The sequence below is a fragment of the Xiphophorus maculatus genome, chromosome 8, assembly GCF_002775205.1.
Source record: "Xiphophorus maculatus strain JP 163 A chromosome 8, X_maculatus-5.0-male, whole genome shotgun sequence".
Lineage (NCBI taxonomy): Eukaryota > Metazoa > Chordata > Actinopteri > Cyprinodontiformes > Poeciliidae > Xiphophorus > Xiphophorus maculatus.
Window position 1 is genome coordinate 8,751,163 of NC_036450.1, and position 22,842 is coordinate 8,774,004.

Sequence of the window (22,842 nt, forward strand, 5' to 3'; positions counted from 1 at the left end):
TACTTCGTGTTTTTTGTTTTTTTAGAACTACATTGAAGTTAATGGTTGTAACGTGATAAAGTGTGAAAAACGAAAGTGGTGTGTATACTGTAGGTTGACAGCACGTCTGTTTTTTGTCGTTCCCACTTTAAGGAAGGAGATGTGGTGGCCCTGTTCATGGAGAACAGATCCCAGTATGTGGGCCTCTGGCTGGGAATGGCTAAAATCGGAGTTGAAGCTGCTCTCATCAACTTCAACTTGAGACTAGATGCTCTGGTCCACTGTGTTACCATCTCCGATGCCAAGGCTGTGGTGTTTGGTTCAGAGCTTTCTGATGGTAAGATAAAGGGAAGAGCTCATGTTCTACAGCCACCTTAAGCCTCCTGTGTGCACAGTACTGACTTATGCTGATGGGTGCTGTTCTTCTTCCTTTGTAATGAGTCCAGGGAGAAAGCAGCTGAGGTCATAAAAAATACATGGTTATTTGAGTAGGTGTTTCTTCAGTATCAGTCAGTGGAGCTGTCTTTATAGCCAATGTGTGGCATTCAAGGTCTGACAAGAATACCATCTGATAAGTGATAATCAACAGCTGATGATGGTGACAGAAATGTGTAGAACAACGTTCAACTCTTACAGATTTTTACTAAAGGTCAGACATATTCAACATTCCCTTTTTGATGATTCAACTTTTTTCAAAATCAGTAAATGTTTTTAATCCAAGCTTATGTGCACACATGCAGCACATTATGTATTTAAATGTGACTTTTTCTACTAGTTTAAAACAGGTAAAAGGTAAAAGTCACTCAGCTGAAGCAATGCCTGACTCACTCGTTAGATGAGTTATTAAAAGGTCATGTGCGTGAAATTAAAATTGCATTAATTATCTGCTATCTACTAATGAACAATGTCTTAATAGACTGACCGTCTTTGCATGCTACATGAACATGCAATGTAACATTCATTTTTGATCTGTTTTACTCCTGGATCTATGCTCCAACAGGGAAAAAAACATTGACCTCAACATCTATAAAGAGAGTGGAAGTGTACATTCGGAGATTGATGAAGCTCTCTCTGTATCGGTTCTTCAGCCTGTGATGTGCTTAATGCCTTTAAGTAATTGAAACTGCAGCCTTTTTATGGTGCAGCCAAACATCATGCTTACAGCATCAGCACTGAGCCAGAAGGACATAAAGCTTCACTTACACACTGTTTCTGTTTATACAGTATGAAAAAAACCATTGAGACGTTTCAGTTTCACACTCATTGTCACACGGTACTTTCTCCTGTTTTTTTGGTTGAGTCGCTCTGGGCTTATTTTTTAACCTTCTTTGCCCTCGTATCATGTGTTCTATCTGCATCATTGATTAAATTATGATAATTATCCCACAATACTCCAAGGCATTTTTTCTCTGTCTTTCTTTTACAGCGGTGTCAGAGGTCCACAGTTTGATGAGGAAGGCGGTTCTGATGTTTTGCTGTGGAGACTGGGACCCCAAACGAGTACCACAGGGAACAGAGTGCCTGGAGCCCCTGCTGACTGGCGCCTCATCTCGCCTGCCTCAACGGCCAGATCGCTGCTTCACAGGTGAACACACAATGTCAGCCGGATTTGACTTCACCTACTACAAAGTTTATACAATCTGCCTTTTGTTACATTGTTGGGAGTTGTTTCGATAATTCACTTTGTTCAGATGTATCTTATGTTTCTGATTCCAAACATTTCAGTATGATAAGATACAAGTTTATCATACAAACTTTTAATTTTGGAAAACATTGCTTGTGTGCAAAGCAAGCAAGAGGATGTGTTGTCATTTCAGAAAAAATGTAAAAGGAAAAATCTTCTCTATTCTCAGTACCTGTCAGGAGTATTTATATCGCCTAGACATTTTCACATTGTGTCTCTTGCTTGTGTTGCTTGTGTGCAAATGAGAGGTAGACAAAACAGTGAAGCTGCAAGGAGTTAGAGGCATTGGATGTAAATGATTTTATTTCAGCAAACATATACTTTTGGAGCCTGAGGTGGCATGACAGACAAGTTGTCCAGAGTGGGACCCGCAAATATCACAAAATGCATGAACACATAGTATCGCCCTCAGAGGGAAATACAGTGTTAGATTTCTGGTACATGTAGCGTTCATCAAAAAGTTCAATTTTGGTCCTATATGACTAGAGCCGAGTGAGAACGTAACAAAATATAAAAAATTGTTTCCTTTTGTTTCCATCCCCCTGGCACTCTGAAACCAAAAAATATTGAATGTAGTGAATCTAATTGCTTTCAAAATCCACTGAATGAATAAATAGTCCATTTGTGGACTATTTATTCAGTCAAATGGTATGACTGAATGGTATGGATACTATTGCAAATCTTTATATAAACATTACATTTAAATAGAAACTGCTCTCTAACTGCTTAGTCTGGTTCTCACACAAAGTACCTGACACAAAGAATTTCTATCTACCAAACAATTCAGAGGATGTAACGTTTCCACCTGACCTTTACTCACACAGAGCCACAACATTTCTTCACTCTGACTTTGTTTCAGATCTATAAAAGTCTTTTTGAAATTATTCTGCTTTGTTTTGTTTTTTTTCAATCTTTGTGAGTTTAAGATTTCAGGTTGTAAGATCAGACTATGATGATAGGGCTTACTATGATACACTGCTCAATTCTGTCTCTGCTCTGATCAAGAGTAAGTGAGTAACTCCTTTTAGAAAAGGTTCTACACTAAGGTGTAACACCGTGCATGTACTGTATATATATATTCAGACGTTCAAATTTAGCTGAAGAAAAATTCTTAGATGTTTATCACATTTGCACAATATCAACCTGATATTATCTTCTTTTTCTGTGTTTTCTGTTTTAGATCGGCTGTTTTATATCTACACATCAGGAACCACAGGAATGCCTAAAGCTGCCATTGTTGTGCACAGCAGGTAGGAAGCAGGCGTTTGGCCAACAAACAGACACACACGAACTGCAGCTGTTCTTTTTAGATCCATGTGTATAGTTCAAAGAATCTTAGCGCAGAAGGAAACAGAGATAAAGTAAAGCTTGCTGCATTTTCAAATGTGCACTGACTTGACTGATATCTAACTTCATTCTTGTTTTCAGATACTACCGCATGGCTGCTTTGGTATATTACGGCTTTAGGATGACACCAGACGATGTCCTCTATGATTGTCTCCCGCTCTATCACTCTGCAGGTATGTTTGTTTAAAATTGATTTGGCTTTGCACGTCATCTGTGCTTGAGTAAGTTTACTTCTTTTACTTCTCTTTTGGCTCAATTTCCTACTGTACAAAAACAATTTAAACAAACGGTAAAAACAAAAACATGTGTCGAGCCAGTCTCTCACATTGAGGCTAGTAGGAAGAAGGATTTACAAGTAGATTTTCTCTCCACCTCAAATGCAAATCAAACTACATGAGGGAGAGCTGCAGTCGTTGGCCGTGGGTTGGGTTACAGTTGTAGAAACGTCACATCCATGTTGGTTTGAGTCCTTGTACAAACAAAGCCAAATTAGTTTGACCCACCTACAGCACTTCCTCTGAAGAGCCTTGGCATCATGTTGTTTTCAACACAATGTGTGTTTCAAATGTCAAGAAGGAAAACAGAATTAAACTAATTTTAATGTTCATTTAAGCTGCATCTTCAATTTCAGCTTTTCCATTTTTTGATGACCTTGTACAGAAAGACTAACTGTGTGATTCTTCATATTCTTCTTACTCAGGGAACATTGTGGGAGTGGGACAGTGCCTAATACACGGAATGACTGTGGTCATCAGAAAGAAGTTCTCTGCATCCCGTTTCTGGGATGACTGTGTCAAATATAACTGCACTGTAAGACTAATTTCATTTACAAGTTCCTACCATGAGTCACTCTTGAAAATATTCCTCAAAATATTTGAACAGCCTTTTGTGAACCTAATTGAATTGCTATTAATGATTTGAATCATTTCTGTTCCCATTTCCATATTCAACATCTAGATTGTGCAGTACATCGGAGAGATTTGTCGATATCTACTAAACCAACCAGTTCGAGACTCTGAACGTCAGCATCGGGTGCGCATGGCGCTGGGGAACGGCTTGCGCCAGTCCATATGGGAGGAATTCATGAAGCGCTACAATATCCCACAGATTGCAGAGTTTTACGGAGCCACAGAGTGCAACTGCAGCTTGGGCAACTTTGGAAACAAGGTGGGAACACAACCTGCTAAGAAGCAGTGAGAATTCTTTAGTGAAAATAACATAAAATAAAGACTGCAAGGACTCTGAAATACAAAAGGAATGAAATGTGCAAAACCAAAATTGATTTGTAAAATAGTGTAATTAAATACTCCTCTAAGAAAGCAGCACATCAGTTGTTGCAGATCCCTTGTGTCTACAGCATTGTCAGGATACCTTTGCACCAGGTTAAAGAACACCCTGGGACCTCTAATCTTTTGAACGTTGCTGAATCACAGCAAATTTGACAAACCTGACTTCACTGTGAAGGCAAAGATAAGACTGCTATGCTTTTTGTAGTCCTTTTCTTTCCATGCTGTCTTAACCCCAGTGCTACTACCACACAGAATCCTGTCTGCACAAGCATGTTTCCTCACAACATGCAGAGTCGTTGTATCAATAATACAGAGGTTTCATCACATGCACCGTAGGTTTTAGCCTTGTTGTGGTGGAGAAACAAAAATCTGCATATTTATCAGCTTAGCAGCCACATGTGGGCCTTTTATTGATTATGTAAAGCCAATCACGTCTAAACCCTGAAGTTTTTTTATAAGTTATTCTGCGACTATTCTATAATACAAAAACATAGACTCTGTAAACTACTGCCTGTTTTGTTTTGTCACTCCTGGTTGTTCCTCCTCCTTTTAACTAAATATGACACTAAGGTATGTGAAATCCTGGCATTTCAACTGGAGCCTGAAAAACTCCCAACTCACTTTAGTCCCCCAGCACACAGTACTGCTGAGTCTGTGCACAATGTGAAGATCTGGATGCTATTCTAAAGCTAGGAGTCATACTACAACTGGATGCCAAAGCCCTTAGTGGGTCTTGGTATTTATCTCTTTGATGGACATGGATTGTTAATTGCAACTGCTTAATAACAGTGTCAGCATGATTAGTTTGGAGCCTTGGCATGAGTCCTGTATGGCCAGTCTATCTTCAGATTCTCAGATGACTAAGCCGCACAGCTGCACACTAGAGAATTCACATGAAGTGGAATCGCTGCTATCACTGCCACCACATTCCTTCCTCCCAGATCCACATACACTGCAAAAATGAACCAGCCTGGCCTTTTTTAATTCCCGCAAATTTGCCTTTTAGTGTCCGCCATCATACGTTTAACATAGCAACTTCTACTGTATATATGTATTTTTTAATCTCTTGGCAACCCTGGAAGTATTATTAGTAATAACACCTTTGTTTGCCATTTAGGTTGGCGCATGTGGCTTTAACAGCCAGATTCTGCCCTTCATCTATCCCATCAGGCTGGTGAGGGTTGATGAAGAGACCATGGAGCTCATACGAGGACCTGATGGTGTCTGCATTCCTTGTAAACCTGGTGGGTTTTTACTTTTGCGAGTCATAAATGAAAAATTGCTGGGTTTTTGTTGTTGTTGTTTTAAGAAACTGTAGACAGATATGTGGCAGTTTGTATATTCACATACAAAATAGTTAATAATAAAAACTGGATTATTGATGAAAATATGAACCGACTCAATAATGCATCTTAAATAATTAGTGAGATGAATTGATTGTTAATATAACTGTCAACTAATTTAATGATTGATTTTATTGTTAACTGGAGTATACAAACTCTAAAAAAGGTCATTTGCTGAAAGAATAACACACTCAGCAGGATTAAAAGGGTTTGAATTATTTGCTTTGTACTTTTAAGTTTTTCTACTATTTTATTAAAAGAGTAAACTAAAAAATTTGCAGAATATGCCAGTGTGTTTTTTTTTTTTATCTGATTAATCGTTAGCATAATCAATTTTAACAATAATTGTTAGTTGCAGCCCTATCCATAACAATGTTTTGGAAGTTCATTTCTTCTTCACACATGAACAGTTTCTAACTGTTCTAATGTACCAAAACCCTGAAATTATGAACAAATATTTACCAAAAATGCCAGCGAATATGAAATAATCTGGTTCTTCTCTTGTTCAAGGCGAGCCTGGTCAGCTAGTTGGGAAGATCATTCAGAACGATCCCCTTCGAAGGTTTGATGGCTACGTTAACGAAACGGCAACGAGCAAGAAGATCGCTAATAGTGTCTTCAAGAAGGGCGATAGCGCCTATCTTTCTGGTTAGAATCCTCCTCCAGCACATATTATTGTACTATAATGTTTGAAGTACCTCATTTGAATAAACGGTTATTAAATCCTCCAAACAGGTGACGTTCTGATCATGGATAAGTACGGCCATATGTACTTCAAGGACCGAACAGGAGACACTTTCCGGTGGAAAGGAGAGAACGTCTCAACAACCGAGGTGGAAGGAACCTTAAGCAGGCTGCTTGAGATGAAAGATGTGGTTGTTTATGGAGTAGAAATCCCAGGTAAACCTTTTCGCTTGGCTTTTGTTCATACTGTATGTTTCCTGTTCAAGGAATACCGTCAACATTATATGGTAAGGTCTTAAGAAAATGTCTAACATGTCTCTAAATTTGTTAGTTGTGCCAAAATGAAATCAGTACAAAGACCCACAAACCTGAATGTATTTTATTGAGATTGTATGGGCTCGGTCTAAACAAATTAAGTAGAAGAATACAAACAAAAGGTGTTTTTTATTGTTTTCAAATATTTCTACAAATAACATTTGAAAAGTGTAGCTGGCATATTTTTTCAACCTGCCACTCTGAATGCTTTTTGGAACTACTTGTTACTAATAATAAAAGACTTTTGAGTCATGTCACCACCAGCTTTACAAATCTGGAAGTGAAATGTTCATCCATTCTTTGCAAAATGTATAAGTTATGAGCACAGGATATCAGTAGTGTTAAACAGGATGGTTAGCAAATGAACTATTACATTTTTCTGCATTGCCTTACATCAAGAATGTGCTCAGTATGAGTATTGGATGAGCAGATTTGAAGAAGGAGGATGAGCATGGCTGGCTCTTTCCTCTATTATTTTAATGGATTAATAGTATTGACTCCAGCTGTCGAGCTCCAACATAGACAATGCAGGTACAGAAAATGTCCAGATGGATGTAAAATAGAGGTATATTCTCCACTAAGGTCTGACCAAGAGTTTGGTACTGTTTGAAAATATAAAAAAAGGTTTTGGTTGCTTCTGAACCTAAATCTCTACAGTTGTTAGTAGCTAATCATCTGATTCTGTGTGCACAGGAGCAGAGGGAAAGGCTGGAATGGCAGCCATCGCTGATCCATCCCAATCCACCGACCTGGAGAAATTGTTTAAGGACATGGAGAAAGTTCTCCCTCCGTATGCCAGACCTGTGTTTCTTCGCTTTCTTCCAGAAGTTAACAAGACAGGTATTTATTTGCTCATTTTATTTTCTAAAGGATCCATGTGCTGTGTAGGTGAAGCGTACATGCTCCACAAAATTCTGAAAATTTTAGTTTTGAATTTGGACTTGAATAATGTGCATAAACCATGAAAGAAAAACAAAATAATAATAATAAAAAAACAGCCTAGACTGATTTAAACAAAAAAATGTCTGAATTTATATTTGAACAACCACACACTTTTCCTTTGTCTCTCTTTTCCAGGAACGTTTAAATTCCAGAAGACAGAGTTGCGTCATGATGGTTTTAATCCCACTGTTGTGTCAGACAAACTGTTCTTCCTGGATTCCAGCAGAGGGCGCTATGTGCAGCTGGACGAAGAGCTTTACCGCTCCATAGTGTCGGGGAAGCACAAATTGTGACGGCCTGACAGACCACTACATCAACTTGTGCACACACTGACATGCAGACATATTTCAATAAATAAAGAAAAGAGGACAACATTGCCTGCCCAGGTTAGCAGAACATGTACATGGATGCTAATGTAAGAGCCATAAGCTTCCAAAGGCCAATGCACACACACATACGCTCAAACCTACTTTGCTCATTAAAGTTATAAAAAAACAAAAAAAAAGAGATATATGGACAGCACGCTCAAAAGGATATACTCTGCTCCATCCATCCCAGCTGAAATCTCCCCGGCAACTCCTCTCGCTACCTCAGCAGACAAAAAGAGAGGCACCAACCACAGAAACCAGGTTCTTTCTGGAAACTTCAAACATCCTTTCATTGTAACACCGACCTTGAAGACCCCTTACCAACATGCTTTCCCAGCAAGAAATAAGCCACACAGGCTGCCTGGAATCCAGAATGCAACAACTTGCAAATACAAACTTAAAAGGACACTGAAGAGAACTGTGAAACCAGTCCTGCATATAAAGTGTGCGGAACAACGAAGGGACCTTTGTGCACCTAAGTTATCTCTGTTTATGTTATCATGTTATGTTATAGTGAGATTATCTTGTGAAAGATGGCACCTCTGCTTTTGACTTAACCTGCACAACTAGCCAGAAAGTGATGAACCATAATCTCCCACACCAGAAGTTCAGATTACCTGAAACATTAGTCATTCCGACCTTGTTGCTCTCCAAAGCATCCATGCATTGCTTCTAAAAGGGAACAATTTAAGAGCAGCTGGAAAGGACACATGTTAAATAAGACCAGTGGTTGCAGCTTTAATGTGCAATAACTCTCCAGCATCTGCAGTGCAATAATCAGCTGCAAGCCATCAGAACTTTGTTTTTATTTATTCATTAAAATATGTCAGCAACATACCAAATATTTTAAGTTGATGTTTACATATTTTAGATTATAGAACTTGTATTTTATCCTTTTTTTATGCTGCATGTCCATCCAAATCCATCTTACATTGGCATGTAAGATGTGGCCTGTGGAGTCCATCAAAGCAAAGCTGTTGAACCCATTTCATATTGGCTGCTGGAACACAAAGTAAAGCAACAGCATAAAGTCAACCCTGGGCTAAATAACACATTTTTATCTTCTGGTTTGCATGTTGAACTCTCATGGTTATGTGGCCAAATTGTGCAGGTTTTGTCTGAATAGGTAGACTTTGCTCATCTTGGGATGGGTGTGTGTGTGTGTATGTTGGTTTGTTTTGTTTGTGTTCACCTAAAGCATATGAAAAAGGACTTGACAGAAGGATTTCCTGATATGAGTGCTTAAGAGCGAGATTCTGCAACAACGTCCAGGAGAGCTGATTGACCAAAAAAAATTCAAAACAGAACAGGGAAGAATTGAACAGGAGCTGAAACAGGAGTAGAGAAGTCAGAAGTTTACTTATGTTCACTTTGTTTAATTTGGGGCTTTTTATTATTTATTTAAGCTACTCATTTTCCAGTTTGGAATGGAAAATGAGTAGTTTAACATCAAGTTATCTTAACATATAACTTGAAAGAACAAGCATTGGGTGTGCAAATAGTTGACTTTATGGCAGATTGTCTAATCAGCACAGAGTCAAAGATATACATGTAGCTATACATACTCATGTAATCTCATTAATATTTGGTTACATATCCCTTTGCGATTTTCAGCTTAATCACACACTTTCTGTAACCATCAACAAGATTCTGGCATCATTCAGGCTGAATATTTGACCACATTTCATTTCAATTGTTTGGTTACTGGAATGGACCCAATTTTTAAGCTTTGTTTATACATTTTCTAGAAGGCTTAGGTTTGGACTAGGGGAAGGCATGGTGGTGGCAGTATCATGCTTGGAAAAGGAAAATTGAGGTCTGGCTCACAGATTATCAAATGTAGATGTTTAAAACACCCTGGGACCTCTATAATCCCTGGGATTATAGAGGTCCCATTGAGTATAAAGGTGCCGTCAACAAACTACCAGAAGTTTGTTGATGGCAGCAATAAGCATATATTTGAATCTGTGAAATTTTGAACTGGTGACATTTGAATCTAATTCTTGTTTCTAAAAATAATTAAACAACAACAGAACAGTTCAAATAAAAATACATAAAAACTAAAAAATAATGTAATTGGATCCCATGACGATTGTATGTAAACTTCTGACCAGAGCTGCTCTTTCTAGTTAATGTTGATATCCATCGCTTTCATGAATGAACGAGCACCATGGACCATGCGCAGAGCACTGTGCCTCACTGCGAGTTCACGTCCCAGACACACAGGCCCTGGCCCTCATCTTAATCTGACGTTTCAGCATTTCTTTCTTATTTCAGCTTCAGTCTGTTCTCCATCATAACAACTTGACTACATAGGATCATGGGATTTCCTTAAAATCTGCAAAAACCAAGTGGGTGGGAGCAGGAAGAATTTATCTCCTAATACTCTCCTTTAAGATTTTATTCCTACCTTGAACTTAATTTGTGTTTGCCGTGTTCGTTTGCCATCCAACCTTCTAATAGCCATGCCTTGTTTTCTGTTTTCTGTCTATTCTGTCCCAGTTGAACTCGTGTTGTTTCAGACATTGATTAAAAATCGTCCCGGATATGATTGGCTTGTTCATGAATTCTGGCGACATTTAGCTTCACCTAAAAATGAATTTCAAGAAACTTTCTTTTGCTCATTTGAGTTCTCTGCTGTTGCTCTGTAACCCTTGACCTTATATTGCATCCTGCAGTCACATGCAGTACACCAAAGCAGAATATTGTTATTGTTTTCAGGATGCTGCATGCTTTGGAGCATGTTTTCTTGGTTCATACGTTGCATTTACTGACATAGGAAATCTTCAGTCAATTTTTTCACCCATTGTTTCCTCATCATTTGAGGGGGGAAAAGTCCAACAGAGGCGTTCACGAGGTCCAGCTTCGTTCCAGCCTCCTTTGTCTCTTTCGCTACTGAATTTATTCTTTAATGATGAGTGTAAAATGTTCACATGAATGTGTTTGGGGGGGGAAATGAACAAATGACTGATTTGTTGTTGTGAGGTGAGGTGTAATTTGTGTGTCTAAGGTTTGGCTGTTATGATGCTTCTGATTGGTGGCGGTTGCATTTGTCAATTCATACCACCAGGGGGCGAGTGATTAAACAGCCCCAGAGCACTGCACTCTGAAGAAGATGTTGTCATTTTTTTATATATATATATTTTATATATAATTTAGCTTAAATTATTTTATTTTTGGAAGCCTGTCCATTATTCTTTGATCCACTGCTTTTTGTATGTTTTTGTGTGAAATCATGACTCTGTGATTGTGGTCTAAAAGGGGATTTATGCTTGGATGACAATCGAGTGAGCGGTATAAATTTTAACCCACCTCTGAGATGCACAAGGAAGGAGAAGAAAATAATTACTCACAGTCTGTTTGATTTGACATGTCCATGTTGGAAAAATACTGATGGAAATTAGAGATGTGGCGTTTCCTTAACACTAGAATTAATATAAATTTAATTGGTAAAAATAAATCTTACAAAATAAACTTTATTGTTCAAATTTTCCTAAGAGAGTTTTGGGTTTGACAACTACATCCAAATTTCTAAGATTACATTTTATTTTCCTATTAGTTTCATGTTTTATATAACACAGCAAAAAGATTTAACTCTAAGCTTTCAGTCCTACATCGGAACTTCAGCCAATTAAACCCTAACTTTATAAGTTATAAAATGTTAGAAAGCCTCAAAAGAAATAATTTCCGATATAAACTAATTGATCAAGATTACTAGAGTCTCTGTGGATTCACTATTAAGTTGGATGCAATAAAGTTGAATTAAATTTTGCTGAGGAAACATGTTTTTGTGAGCCTCTGTGTCCACTATGTCTCACCTGGCTTTTTGCACATTTTTTTTCCCCGTTCATTATGGTGTTAGTACATCTGCCTCCCTGTGTTTCTGTTGCTTTTATTTTACTGTGTTGTTGCACTGCAGGAGTTCTCAACCTGTGCAGAGTGTGTGGACGAGGTCTGAGAGGTGTGTGAGACACACACACAGAGTTTCCCTCCTACCCACACAAGGCTAGTTGTGCACATACTGTATTAAAGGAAAGGGAGATAGATACAGTGCTGCAAATGGAAAGATAATTATTAATAAAACTATTTACATCGTTCACTTTGACTCTGGTTCTGTTTGTTTTTTTTTTTATTTGGTCATTAATTAACTGTGGGCTCAATGGCCTTTCTGACAAACATTTTTACGACCAGAAGTTAAAGTATTATTTGTCCAAATTTATTAATTTAACTTCAGACTCTGCTGGCAGTTGTGCTGAGTTAAAATGAGGCTTTCAAAGCAAAGAACCTTCCGACTTTTTTTCAAGCATCCTCTGCTGGGGCTGGCTAACGTTATAACTTAGTAATATATCTTCCATTAAAAAAAATCAGACAGGAAATCAACCAATTTGGCCAACAAGAGCAAAATGATCAGTCATTCAGAATCGTGCCTGATGATGGTGACAACAAATGTTATTGCCTCAAATTCTTCTCTTTGAAACGTAATTAAAAAACAATGTCTTCTGCTGCATAATAGTTTAATAAAAACATACCAAACTTGAAATGATTACAACATTCATGTCATGACGGGTGTGTTTGTGTAAACATTTAAAACCATATTGAATTTGTTTTGAAAAACTACAAAAAATATACATATATATTTTAGGTCCAATTCAAAGCCATATTTTCCTTTTTTTCACAAAGTTAATGGAACCAATAAGACTTAATTAATATAAAATATTTATCCTAACCCAATCTTAAATATTATTTTCAGTTCTTTGTATGATATGATATTTTCTTCATGTCAGAGATTTCAGTTTCCTCTTTCTCTGTTTTTTAGAGATTTAATACCAATTTCTCCCCTTCAACACTAGATGTCATATTTACCTAAAATAAAATAAAAAAGATCCTCTTTCTAATAAATTCAATACTAAAGAGAGGGGCATTCTCCTTCCATGTGGGCATGTGTTTTGTCTGAACTATTTGTCAGTCTGCCTAAAAGGAGAACTAAGTCAGCAATGTTTTAGGTGCAGATGCTTGTGGTTTGTTCCTCCTGGAACATCATCTGTAAATGTTGCGAAACGCCGTCCGCCCTGACTTGTGAGCACAGCACCTGAATCTCAGCTGACCTAAATAAACCACATTCATGACTCTGTGTGTTTCTGAGAAGTCGGGGCTGTTAGGAAGCCACACATTTTCAACAATTTTGTTCCTGTTCTCTGATCCTTTGCCTCCATTGGCTGACGACCAGGTGGGCGGATCAGGAGTCAAAGCAAATATCAACCCAGCCTTTGCCAGTCTCCGTCTGTCTGTTGACGTCTGCTGTAGGCTTAGGCCTGATAAATTGTTCCAAACTTTTTTGTTTGTTTTCAGCATATTCATCTTGCAGCTTTGTGTCCTACCACAGCCATGAAGACTACCATGCTCTCTGTCGCCATGGTGATGATGTGTATGACGATGGCGCACTCAGTGAAGCCACAAAAGGATTTCAACTTGGAAAAGGTAAAACTAACATTTTACTTGTTCTTTAGGGGGTTGTGTTATCTACTATAGTATGTGAGTGTTGTCAGATTTAAGAACAGTTACTGATGGGTGACACAAACAAACTGCTATTATTAATAAGGATTAATGTGTGACAACAGGTGTGGAGCGATGCGGGATGATATTCCACGTGGCAGAAAGGGAAATTGTTTTAAAAGTGTCAATATTTGTTTGCCTTCATTAGATTATTTCAGATTTGTCAAGTATGTCTTTAATACCAAGTTTCCCACAAGATTAAGTTACAAAACATTATGTCTATGTTATTGGGTGTGGGGTGTCTGTCCATCTGTTTAGAAAATACAGCTACAAAAAGATGGCGTGTATGACGAGCTCTGCTCAGAGGCACCTTGTCATACTGAGAACGCGTCTCTTCACGATGATAAACATCGCTCATCTACATTATTTTTAGTCAGTCTGTTCCACCATCCTTCCTTAAATACTTAACAGTGCTCCAAGTGTCTACCCACCAAACCTCCTCCACTCCCCTGAGGACAGAGAGCTACTTTGTGACTTGACAAGTTACAAACTACTGAGACTTTCATAATCTTGTAAACATTTGTAGCCTGTTTTTAAATATTTAGATAATTCATTGGCTCCCTGTAATCCGCTACGGTCATGAACCAAACTGAGACAGTGAGGTTGTGTGAGGTTAAATCTTCACCTGTAAATGTAAATATTAATCTACTTCCATCAGTACCTTTCTGTATAGCAAGACATGAAACGTAATGCTTAGAAGTGTTAATTTTATATCCTACATCAGGAGTGTCCAAAGTCTCTCATCAAAGGCACGTTTTAGTCCTTTCCCTGGTTCCACACAAGCGGATCAAATGATGGTTCATTAGCCTCTCCAGATGTTTTTATATGGCTCGCTACCCAGGGTGCCATTCAGTAAAGGGGTGGCATGAGTGCTTAGAAAAATATTAATATTATCTATAATTTTTATTTGCCTATTGTGATGTCCAGTAAAGGGCACTATGCAGTGGAATACATCAGTTTATATTTAAGTCTGTTTAGTTCCAAACTAAATGTTTATTTCACACTTTTTTTATATACTAGACTCTGGACTTCATTTGATCATTTCAAGTTGCAAAATGTTTCATGGACTTTTCACAGTGAAACAGTTTTATATTAAAGATATTTAAATTGTTAAAATTGTGGAAGCGCAAAGAGTGGATTTTAAATGAATCATTGATTAAGATAAGCCTCAAAATATAGATTAGTAAAATCTAGATTGATTTCTTCTACACCAGCAGTGTCCAAGTGAAAAGTGAAATAGAACCAAACAATAAAGTACATACTTAAAACTAATGAAGACAAAAAGTATTATTGAAAAGGTATTAACATGGACTGAAATGTTTTATTAAGGTTTTCAGATTTTGCATGTATCTCTTGAAAAACTCTCAACAGATATAAGGGCAGCAATCTTGGCATTATATTTGGAAAGAATGAGCTATAAATCACTTTAAGACCAAGGTTTCCACAGTCCCCAAGATTTTAGGTGAAGGTGAGATTTCTGAACTGATATTTCGCAGTGTAAGAAAGTTGCAAATATTTTATATTAAATCCTATGTTTATTCTAGCGCCTCTAGATTTTGTTTTCATACAGATTTTGAAGCAAACGTTTGTGAATTTGTTAGCTTACATATGCAAAAGCTGTATTATTTCAACGGAAAACCACTGATTCGAACCAGTTTTCCAGATCAAATAGTTTAATATAGTTTGCCTTTTTTTTCCCTCCCAGATCTCTACCTGAAATAAGCTTTATTGTTTTTGTTTGGTTTTGCATTCACATAAAATTTTTATGTTTTCATATGCATTAAGTTTGCAGGTAAATGGTACCGAGTGGGGCTCGCCTATGACTCTCCAGGCTTTATCCCTTTAAGAGACAAAGTGAAGATCTCCATGGGCGTCATCACAATACTGCCCAGTGGCAGCGTCAACCTCACAATGTGGGAAGCTCTGTGAGTTCAAATATGCCAAATAATAAAGGGCAGATAAAGTTAGCCACTGCAAGAAATTACAGATTATTATAAGAACTGATATATAACCGGTTAAGTGGATAAACAATTCAGTTCAACTCGTGTCATTTTACTTATAGTGTGATTCACAACTTGTTCGAGATTCAGCGCAAACATCTCACTGTTTTGTTCTGTGCTTCAGGTCTGTGGCCTGCATTCGTAAATTTTACCAGTATAACAAGACAAGCGTGCCTGGACAGTTCATCTACTTCAGCACCCGTAAGTGGTTTCTAATTTTACCCTGAGACAAATAAATTGAGGGATTGATGGAAGCTACATAGCTACATCAGCAAGAAATTTCCTTTCACTAACTGGTGCATGAGTCAAAAAAAAAATCTTTAATGTCATACGTGATGTAAATCAACGAGCTTATTGAGTAAACAATCCAGAGTTGTGTGTGGAAAGACTGAGATGTGTACAGAGATTAAGCAAGCAAATTCATAAAGCGCAGTGACCAGCGCGTGTTTTTGTGGAGGCTGTTCAGATGCATTGAACACCACAGGAGGTCATTCAAAGAAATATTACAATATGACTGAGAAACATTTAAGACTCAGACTCAGATTAAGGAATGTGAGCAAACACACAATGAAAATCTACAAAATAAAAAATGAAGCAGTGTAATGTGATATAATTTCCAAATTCAAATAGAAACACAATTTAAATTAGGATTTTTTAAAATACTGAATGTTTACAAATACATAGCTTAATTTGTCTACATTCTTCCTATATTTCATTTGGGTTTTTTTTTTTTATCTTTTCCTACCACATATATCATAGTGCAAACATTCATATGATATTTTCAGATGTAATAAGTCATACCACCACATACGAAACAAAAAACAAGGAATTTTTGTTTTATTTTTCCAAGACATTTTCAAGAAATTCATTGTTGTTTTTCTGCTCAGGCCATAACATGGTGAAGGACGTCACTGTTGTGGACACAAACTACACTGAGTATGCTGTGGTTCTCAAATACAAGAATTTTGACAGAGAATACACACAGGTGGCGCTTTACGGTGAGACCCAAAGAGACAATTTAATTTGACAATTTTGTTTTTTTCGGCTCCTGTGCTGAGTAAATGTAGCTCACCTACATCTGCTTGAACAGGTCGCTCACCGAGAACCAAAGTACAAGTCCTGCAGAAGTTTAAGGCCTTTGCTTTGTCCCGTGGTTTCCCCAGAGCATCTATTCTGACCCCTCCTCCAGCAGGTAACTATTGATTAAAAATCCTCTAAATATCTGCAGTTTAAGTACAATAATATGAGTAATTTTTCTTAAGTAATGGGTGGAAATGTCCTGTTAACTTTATTGTTTTGTTTGTATTGTCTCATCAACAGACAACTGTCCAGCATCAGGATCTGGATAATAGGTAAGATGTATGTTTGTTACCTAAAACAAGTAAAACAAAGAAAATATTGTAAATTTTTGTGCTAAATTAATTTTTGCTTCTCTTCTAGGTTTTAGCTCAGAGGAAGCCGAAAGAATTTATTCCGATGTTTTGCTTAATATCAACAATAGAGACGCAATCAATACATACAGTATAAGTCTATTTTCTCTGTTTCTTTCATTATTGTTGTCCAATTTAAATAAAAAACAATAACATCTTCTTGTATTCCCCCAAACCCTTTTTTTATAAATGTTTGAAATTACTTGAAATTTGTTTAAAAACCTTCAAACAGTGTCAGGACTTGAATCCATCAGTATCTACTTTTTATGCTCTTCAGCTCCAGAAGCTTGAAAATCTGAGATGTGCAGAAACTTCACATCAGGACTGAAAACATTGTTTACTGCAGCTTGTCTACAAAGCTCAAAGGATTGATTTTGTTTTACAATTTTTCTGTTTTCTCTTCATTTATTCAAATTTTATTATTTTTACAGGTTTTTTTTCTTTTATGTCATTCTGTCTAATGTTTTTAAGCTTTTATGTGCTTTTTCATGTTTTAGTTTGTTTTTTGTTTTGTTTTGTTTTTTATCTGGGTTTCTTTACTCTCCCTGTGAAGCACTTTGGATTGTCCTTTGTTTTGCAGTGCTATGAAATAACCCCCCTAAATATTAGCTTAATTATTTAAAAGATTCATTGTTTAAGAAATATAAAAAGCTAGTTATATTCTATTAAAAAAAATAGTTGTAAGGTGGGGGGGAATACAAGATTTTCATAGAATGTACTAAAATTACAAAACATTTGAATCTGATGCAATACAGTCAAATTGTCAAATACCACTACTTCAAAATAAAAGTCAACATTATGGCAGTAATATGTCCAAAAAAAAAATGGAAGTCTACGGAGCATTTTTATCCACAAAGGTGTCAGTTGAAGCATCTTGCAATACACAAATATACTAAAACAATCAAGTCCATTTTGTAGCTCATCTTTAAAATAATCAAGAACTTAATTACCAACAAATCTCCCATCACCCACAGTGGAAAATAATAAACACCGAAGTAATTAAATTGGAAATTAAAGGGTTAAAATCCTTAAATCAACTGAAGTAGTTTTGAACAAGTCAGAAGTTGACATTTAAGGGGGGAAAAAATTTAAAATGTATTATTTTATGTGTACTTAATTATGAAGGATAATTTGCATTTGTGGCTTAAATAAATAAATAAATTGAATTACAATAAATACTTCATTTCTAATTCCAGACACCCAGATTTATTGTCTTGTAGTGTGATGTTGAAGCAGGATCAAAATCACAGCCACTTGAGAAGTGCATGTTTAGGTTTAATTACTGTATAAACTTTTTAAAAAATGTAATCTTGATAAATCTCTTAGGAATGTCCATCCACCAATAGATTATTTAGTATGTAGATCATTTAGGTTACAGACCGGAAGCAGATTTATTATTATTGATTTTTTGAATGTGTCACTGCTGTATCACAGAACACTTTTGTACAAACTCTATGAGGATGGACGAATATGATTCAGATATGCTCAAGCATTGCTACCCAACACACAGCCTCCTTTAGAGACCCTTTCGGAGCAGCAAACCAGCCTTTTCCCCACAAACCGGCGGTTAAAACCTAACAGATATTGATTGGTTGCATATTTACAGGTAGTTTCAAACTCTGAAGTCCAGGGATTTATTTCTGATTAGTCTGAACAACAAACAATTGAATGTACAGAACCTGAGGAGGAGATAAAGTGAATCTCGGACCTTCGATCTCAATCTTTGAAAGCAAAGGGGTGGGAATTCAGAAAGCAAAGCATGATGGTTAGCTTTGAAAAGGCCAGTTCTCACTTTGGGAACAGATTTTCAGGATGCAAAGAGTTGTGTTTCTGGTGCCTCTACTGGTTGTTGGATCGATATGGACCCACCAGATGGATCCAGTGATGGAAAATAGTCCAGTAACACCAATGGAGAACTTTGATTTTGAGCAGGTGAGTGTTTAAGACAACAGTTCTTCTTTTCCCCCATTTTAGCCATCAGTTTATGCAAAACTTTTTTTTCTCACCAACTAAAACATTTAGAATCTCCTGTGTGAAAATGTTTATGTTGATCTCATCCGTTCACCTGCAGATGGCTGGACGTAGATTGACTGTGTATTTTTTTCTACAGTTTACAGGACGATGGTATGAAATGGCTGTGCTGTCCACCTGTCCTCACTACATGCAGCGCAAGAAGAGAAACCCTGTCATTGTGGCGCTAGACCTGACACATGTTCCTACTCAGCATAACTTTACAATGACTTCCTCCTCCTTCAAGTCAGTTTCTCATGTGTTGTAAACTGCAAAAGATGTAAGTTTTTGTGTGATCTACAACATGTTTCTTCTTTCAGGAATGGCACATGTATGGAGGCTTTGACAGTTTATAGCTTGACCAGCACTACAGGGCGATTCTTTCACCATATTGCAAGTATATTTCTACCTTTCTCTACATCCTATCTGTCATATAAATTAGTTTTTACATAGCATACTACCACATTCAGTAGCAGTAACTCTGTAGTTAGTTTTGTGAGACTGTTACATAAGATAAGTTACATTGCTATGGAAGAATTTTGACTCAATTTCCTTTAGAGGTTTGCTTCAATTTCTTATTGTTTGAAGTCTGTAATTTAGCATTTCAGTCAGACTAAGGTCTGAACTTTGACTGGTACATTTCAAACATCTTGATTGTTTCCTTTGTCAGCCTTTCTCTACAGATTTGCTGTCGTGTCTCTGGTCTTTGTGCTGTTGGTGATTGAGTTTCACCACATTTGACTCTGGAACATTTTGACATATTGATTAAATCTCGATCAGCTCAACAGCTGCAAGGTGCTTTGGTCCTGTCTCTGCAAAACAGACCTGATTTATCCCTCCACCATCATTGTGTTTTGCAGTTTTTCTAATAAATCTGCACTGAGAGCATGACATTGGTCTTTATGGCCAAATCTTTCCTTTGGTACTACCTGTCCTGTGGACACTGGTCCAGAAGTCTTATGGTTCATTCAGATGCAGCTTTGCAAACCTGATTTGAATTGCTCTGTTCATTTTAGAAAACAACTTGAGAACTGGGGTCTGTAGAGCATGCAACAGGGTACAGATTGGGATTTTTGCATTTTCTGACCTTGGGGTAAACTTGCAGGGGTTTCCTCTCCTGGGGAGATGGACAGCTGTGTTAAAGTAATTGGCTATCTTTGCTGTCACTGTGTTAACACACACCTCATGCTCCAAACCAGCAAACCTCCAAAACTCTGTTTCACAGAGTAGTTACACTCCTAAATACACTGTAAACAGTGAATGTGCTTAAGTTTTCACACATGGCTTTCTTTTAAATCTTCTTAGTTTAATAAATAAGAACACTTTAGAATCTGTTTTATGCTTTGTCCATTTATGATTTAAACAATTTTAGAATCTGGTAAAGACCTCAAGGTTTTGCTGTTTCTAGTATGTAACGTACTTTCTTTTTTCAGTGAAAATCTATGAAAGGGTTCCTCAGATATCAAATGAAAATTCCTCTCTGCAGGATTTGGAGCCGATGTTGATTCCTTCGTGATTCACACAAACTATGATGAGTATGCTCTGATGCTGCAGCTGAGCACAGAGCATCCATCGGGAAATAAAACCACCACAGTTAAGCTTTATGGTAAGTCAACAGAGGTTTCTAATCTGACTCTGACTGAGTGACCAGGAGACAAACCAGGATTCAATAACCAAATCACAACTTCAGTTAAATCCAGAGATTAAGGTTTAAAACAAACTTTTCATTTTTATCAACGTGTTTCTTTTGACTTGAAGTGAAATCAGTGTTTTTGAGTCGTCCAGTCAGCGTCACAACTTTGAATATGTTTGGTTTGTGTTGTATTCAATATGATGCCTACCTTTTCATTTTAATTTTATTTTTAAAAAATAGCCAGAAAGGAGCTAAATCCAAACATTTTTCTCCCATCTGATTCATCAGTAGGAGAGATAGCTGAACAGCAGCCATCTTGGGCTTAAAAAAGAAACAAGATGCAACATGAGAATTTGTCATTCAAATAATCTCCTATGTAAGAGTAACTTAGCGACAAATGTCTCCTTCTCAGGTCGAACTATGAGTGTTAGTCCTCCTGTTGTTGATAAATTTAAAGCGCTCATCAGACATCATGAAATGAGTGAAGAGGCTGCCATCATGAACCAACACAAAGGTACTTCTGACATCTGGTCATTTTCAAACATAAAATAGCTTGAAAATGTTTTTATTATTATTATTATTATTATTATTATTATTATTATTATTATTATTATTTTGTAGTCATGTTAGCATGATTTATTAATTATCAAGCTATGTTTTTATATTCTGGCCATTTTAAGATTTTACATTTTCACTGGATTAGAAGTATTGTCTCAGATTTGTTAAAGCACTTTCAAAAAGAAGTATTATTATTATTTTATTTCTGTTTTTATTTTTCTGATAGAAAAACATTAATGTTTTCATTTAAAGAGATTTAGTTTTTTTTCTGTCTTTCCAGGTGACTGTTTTCCAGGTAAACAAATGATGGAGGAAACTGCTGACCATCAGGTAGCTGTGTCCCACTATGCTGAACCAGCTGATGACTCTATTTGACATAAGAATAATCATAAATAACAGGTAACGTGTTTGTTTTCAGGCTTCTGTTCCTCAGATCTCCAAACAGAATATTACTACAGAGAAAAAGCAAAGTGATGTCTGACCAGGTGACAAATAACTCATTGTTAGAAAATTTATTTGGTGGTGCCCATCTTTATACTCTGGTTGTGAAACCTTCATTCAAACAGCAAGCGGTAACAGAAAATAAGTAGAGGGAAAAGGACAATGGTCAACCCACACAGTAAAAGCCTTGTCATAGATTGGATTTCTGATGCAGCTCACAGTCTCTCCAACTTTATGTTTTTGCATCTTTTAATATACATGTCCACTGTGTTTACTTTAGATTTTCTCCCAATTTTAATTTAGAAAGAGCCAAAGCGGTCAACAATACCACTGTGCTGAAGCAGCTAAATTAATTTGCAGTCCTTGTCTGTGACATAACACAATTACACAATGATTTTTAAAAAAATGTATTGTATTTTATTTTGTTGTTATTACTAGTATTATTTTTGTAGTAGTAATAGCGTGCATAAATGATCCTAATGTGTCAAAATTCTAATTGTCAAACTAAAGACGAAAAATAAAGAACTACTCGTTTGTATGATATCTGCCTGCTGAACTCTAAATCCTTTTTATATTTGTAATATAACTCAATGCCACATTGTTCTGAGGAGCTGGTTGAGTAGAAGTTCAACTTCAACTTCATACGTTGAGCTACTGAGTTTGAGCATGTTGGGGTATAGCCAGTGTAGTGCTGCTTTAAACATACTTTGGCAGGCAGATGGATTGTGTTTGCAGGGAGACACCAAAGTGTAATTTAATGTCTGTATAAATCCAGCTGTTCAGTGAATAAATCTCATGTTAAGGAACAAACAGCATCATAAAGACCAAGGAACACAGCAGAAAGAGTGAAGCTGGGTTAGATTGGAAAACGATATTCCAGACTAGATGCAACGAAGCACACACTATATGGGAGCTGCAGAGATCTTAAGATCAGGTTGCAGAATCTATCAACAATCATGCGTTCTGCAAACCTGTCTTTGGTGGAAGAGTGGTGAGAAAAAAGCCACTGATAAAAGGAAATGGTAAGAAGTGTTTACAGATTGACAGCAGCCATGTAGGAAACATAGCAGAATAGAGGAAGAAGTAGTTCTGGTCATTTGAGGCCAAACTTGAGCTTTAGGATCCTCATATTATTACGTTTGGCGGAAAATTAACTTTCACTTCACTCCTAACACACTACCTCCACAATGACAAATGGTGGCAGCATGGTGCTGTAGATATGTTTTTCTTCAGCAGGGACAGGGAAATGCATGCCACACGTTTCAG

General features: G+C 36.9%; 3 protein-coding genes across 4 annotated transcripts in view; all 3 read left to right on the forward strand.

Annotated features, from left to right (window-relative positions):
* Positions 1 to 12,050, forward strand: part of slc27a4 (solute carrier family 27 member 4) — a 28,210-nt gene extending 16,160 nt beyond the window's left edge. For both annotated transcript variants that reach the window (XM_005799663.3, XM_023338315.1), the window contains exons 4-14: positions 133 to 316; positions 1,406 to 1,564; positions 2,844 to 2,913; positions 3,092 to 3,183; positions 3,711 to 3,820; positions 3,968 to 4,177; positions 5,417 to 5,543; positions 6,153 to 6,290; positions 6,378 to 6,542; positions 7,335 to 7,481; positions 7,719 to 12,050. In XM_005799663.3, coding sequence (XP_005799720.2) covers positions 133 to 316; positions 1,406 to 1,564; positions 2,844 to 2,913; positions 3,092 to 3,183; positions 3,711 to 3,820; positions 3,968 to 4,177; positions 5,417 to 5,543; positions 6,153 to 6,290; positions 6,378 to 6,542; positions 7,335 to 7,481; positions 7,719 to 7,876 — 1,560 coding nt within the window. In that variant the 3' untranslated portion in view covers positions 7,877 to 12,050. The remainder of the gene's footprint in view (positions 1 to 132; positions 317 to 1,405; positions 1,565 to 2,843; positions 2,914 to 3,091; positions 3,184 to 3,710; positions 3,821 to 3,967; positions 4,178 to 5,416; positions 5,544 to 6,152; positions 6,291 to 6,377; positions 6,543 to 7,334; positions 7,482 to 7,718) is intronic.
* Positions 12,051 to 13,215: 1,165 nt separating this feature from the next.
* Positions 13,216 to 17,099, forward strand: LOC102231234 (lipocalin-like). Its single transcript, XM_023338531.1, has 7 exons — positions 13,216 to 13,429; positions 15,290 to 15,429; positions 15,629 to 15,705; positions 16,392 to 16,502; positions 16,595 to 16,696; positions 16,825 to 16,856; positions 16,945 to 17,099. Exons 1-6 carry the CDS (start codon positions 13,337 to 13,339, stop codon positions 16,851 to 16,853), a joined length of 552 nt encoding a protein of 183 aa, XP_023194299.1. The 5' UTR covers positions 13,216 to 13,336; the 3' UTR covers positions 16,854 to 16,856; positions 16,945 to 17,099.
* A 1,203-nt stretch (positions 17,100 to 18,302) lies between these two features.
* LOC111609526 (protein AMBP-like) lies at positions 18,303 to 22,117 on the forward strand. Its single transcript, XM_023338530.1, has 7 exons — positions 18,303 to 18,866; positions 19,045 to 19,190; positions 19,265 to 19,341; positions 20,431 to 20,550; positions 20,990 to 21,091; positions 21,416 to 21,465; positions 21,554 to 22,117. The coding sequence occupies exons 1-7, from the start codon at positions 18,747 to 18,749 to the stop codon at positions 21,614 to 21,616; spliced, it is 678 nt and encodes a 225-aa protein (XP_023194298.1). The 5' UTR covers positions 18,303 to 18,746; the 3' UTR covers positions 21,617 to 22,117.
* The last annotated feature ends 725 nt before the right edge of the window (positions 22,118 to 22,842 follow it).

Coding starts and splice junctions, on each gene's coding strand:
- LOC102231234 (XM_023338531.1), top strand. CDS start 13,337: ATGAAGACTACCATGCTCTCTGTCGCCATGGTGATGATGTGTATGACG. Junction 13,430..15,289: donor AGGATTTCAACTTGGAAAAG/GTAAAACTAACA, acceptor ATATGCATTAAG/TTTGCAGGTAAATGGTACCG. Junction 15,430..15,628: donor CTCACAATGTGGGAAGCTCT/GTGAGTTCAAAT, acceptor TCTGTGCTTCAG/GTCTGTGGCCTGCATTCGTA.
- LOC111609526 (XM_023338530.1), top strand. CDS start 18,747: ATGCAAAGAGTTGTGTTTCTGGTGCCTCTACTGGTTGTTGGATCGATA. Junction 18,867..19,044: donor AGAACTTTGATTTTGAGCAG/GTGAGTGTTTAA, acceptor TTTTTTCTACAG/TTTACAGGACGATGGTATGA. Junction 21,466..21,553: donor AGGAAACTGCTGACCATCAG/GTAGCTGTGTCC, acceptor GTTTGTTTTCAG/GCTTCTGTTCCTCAGATCTC.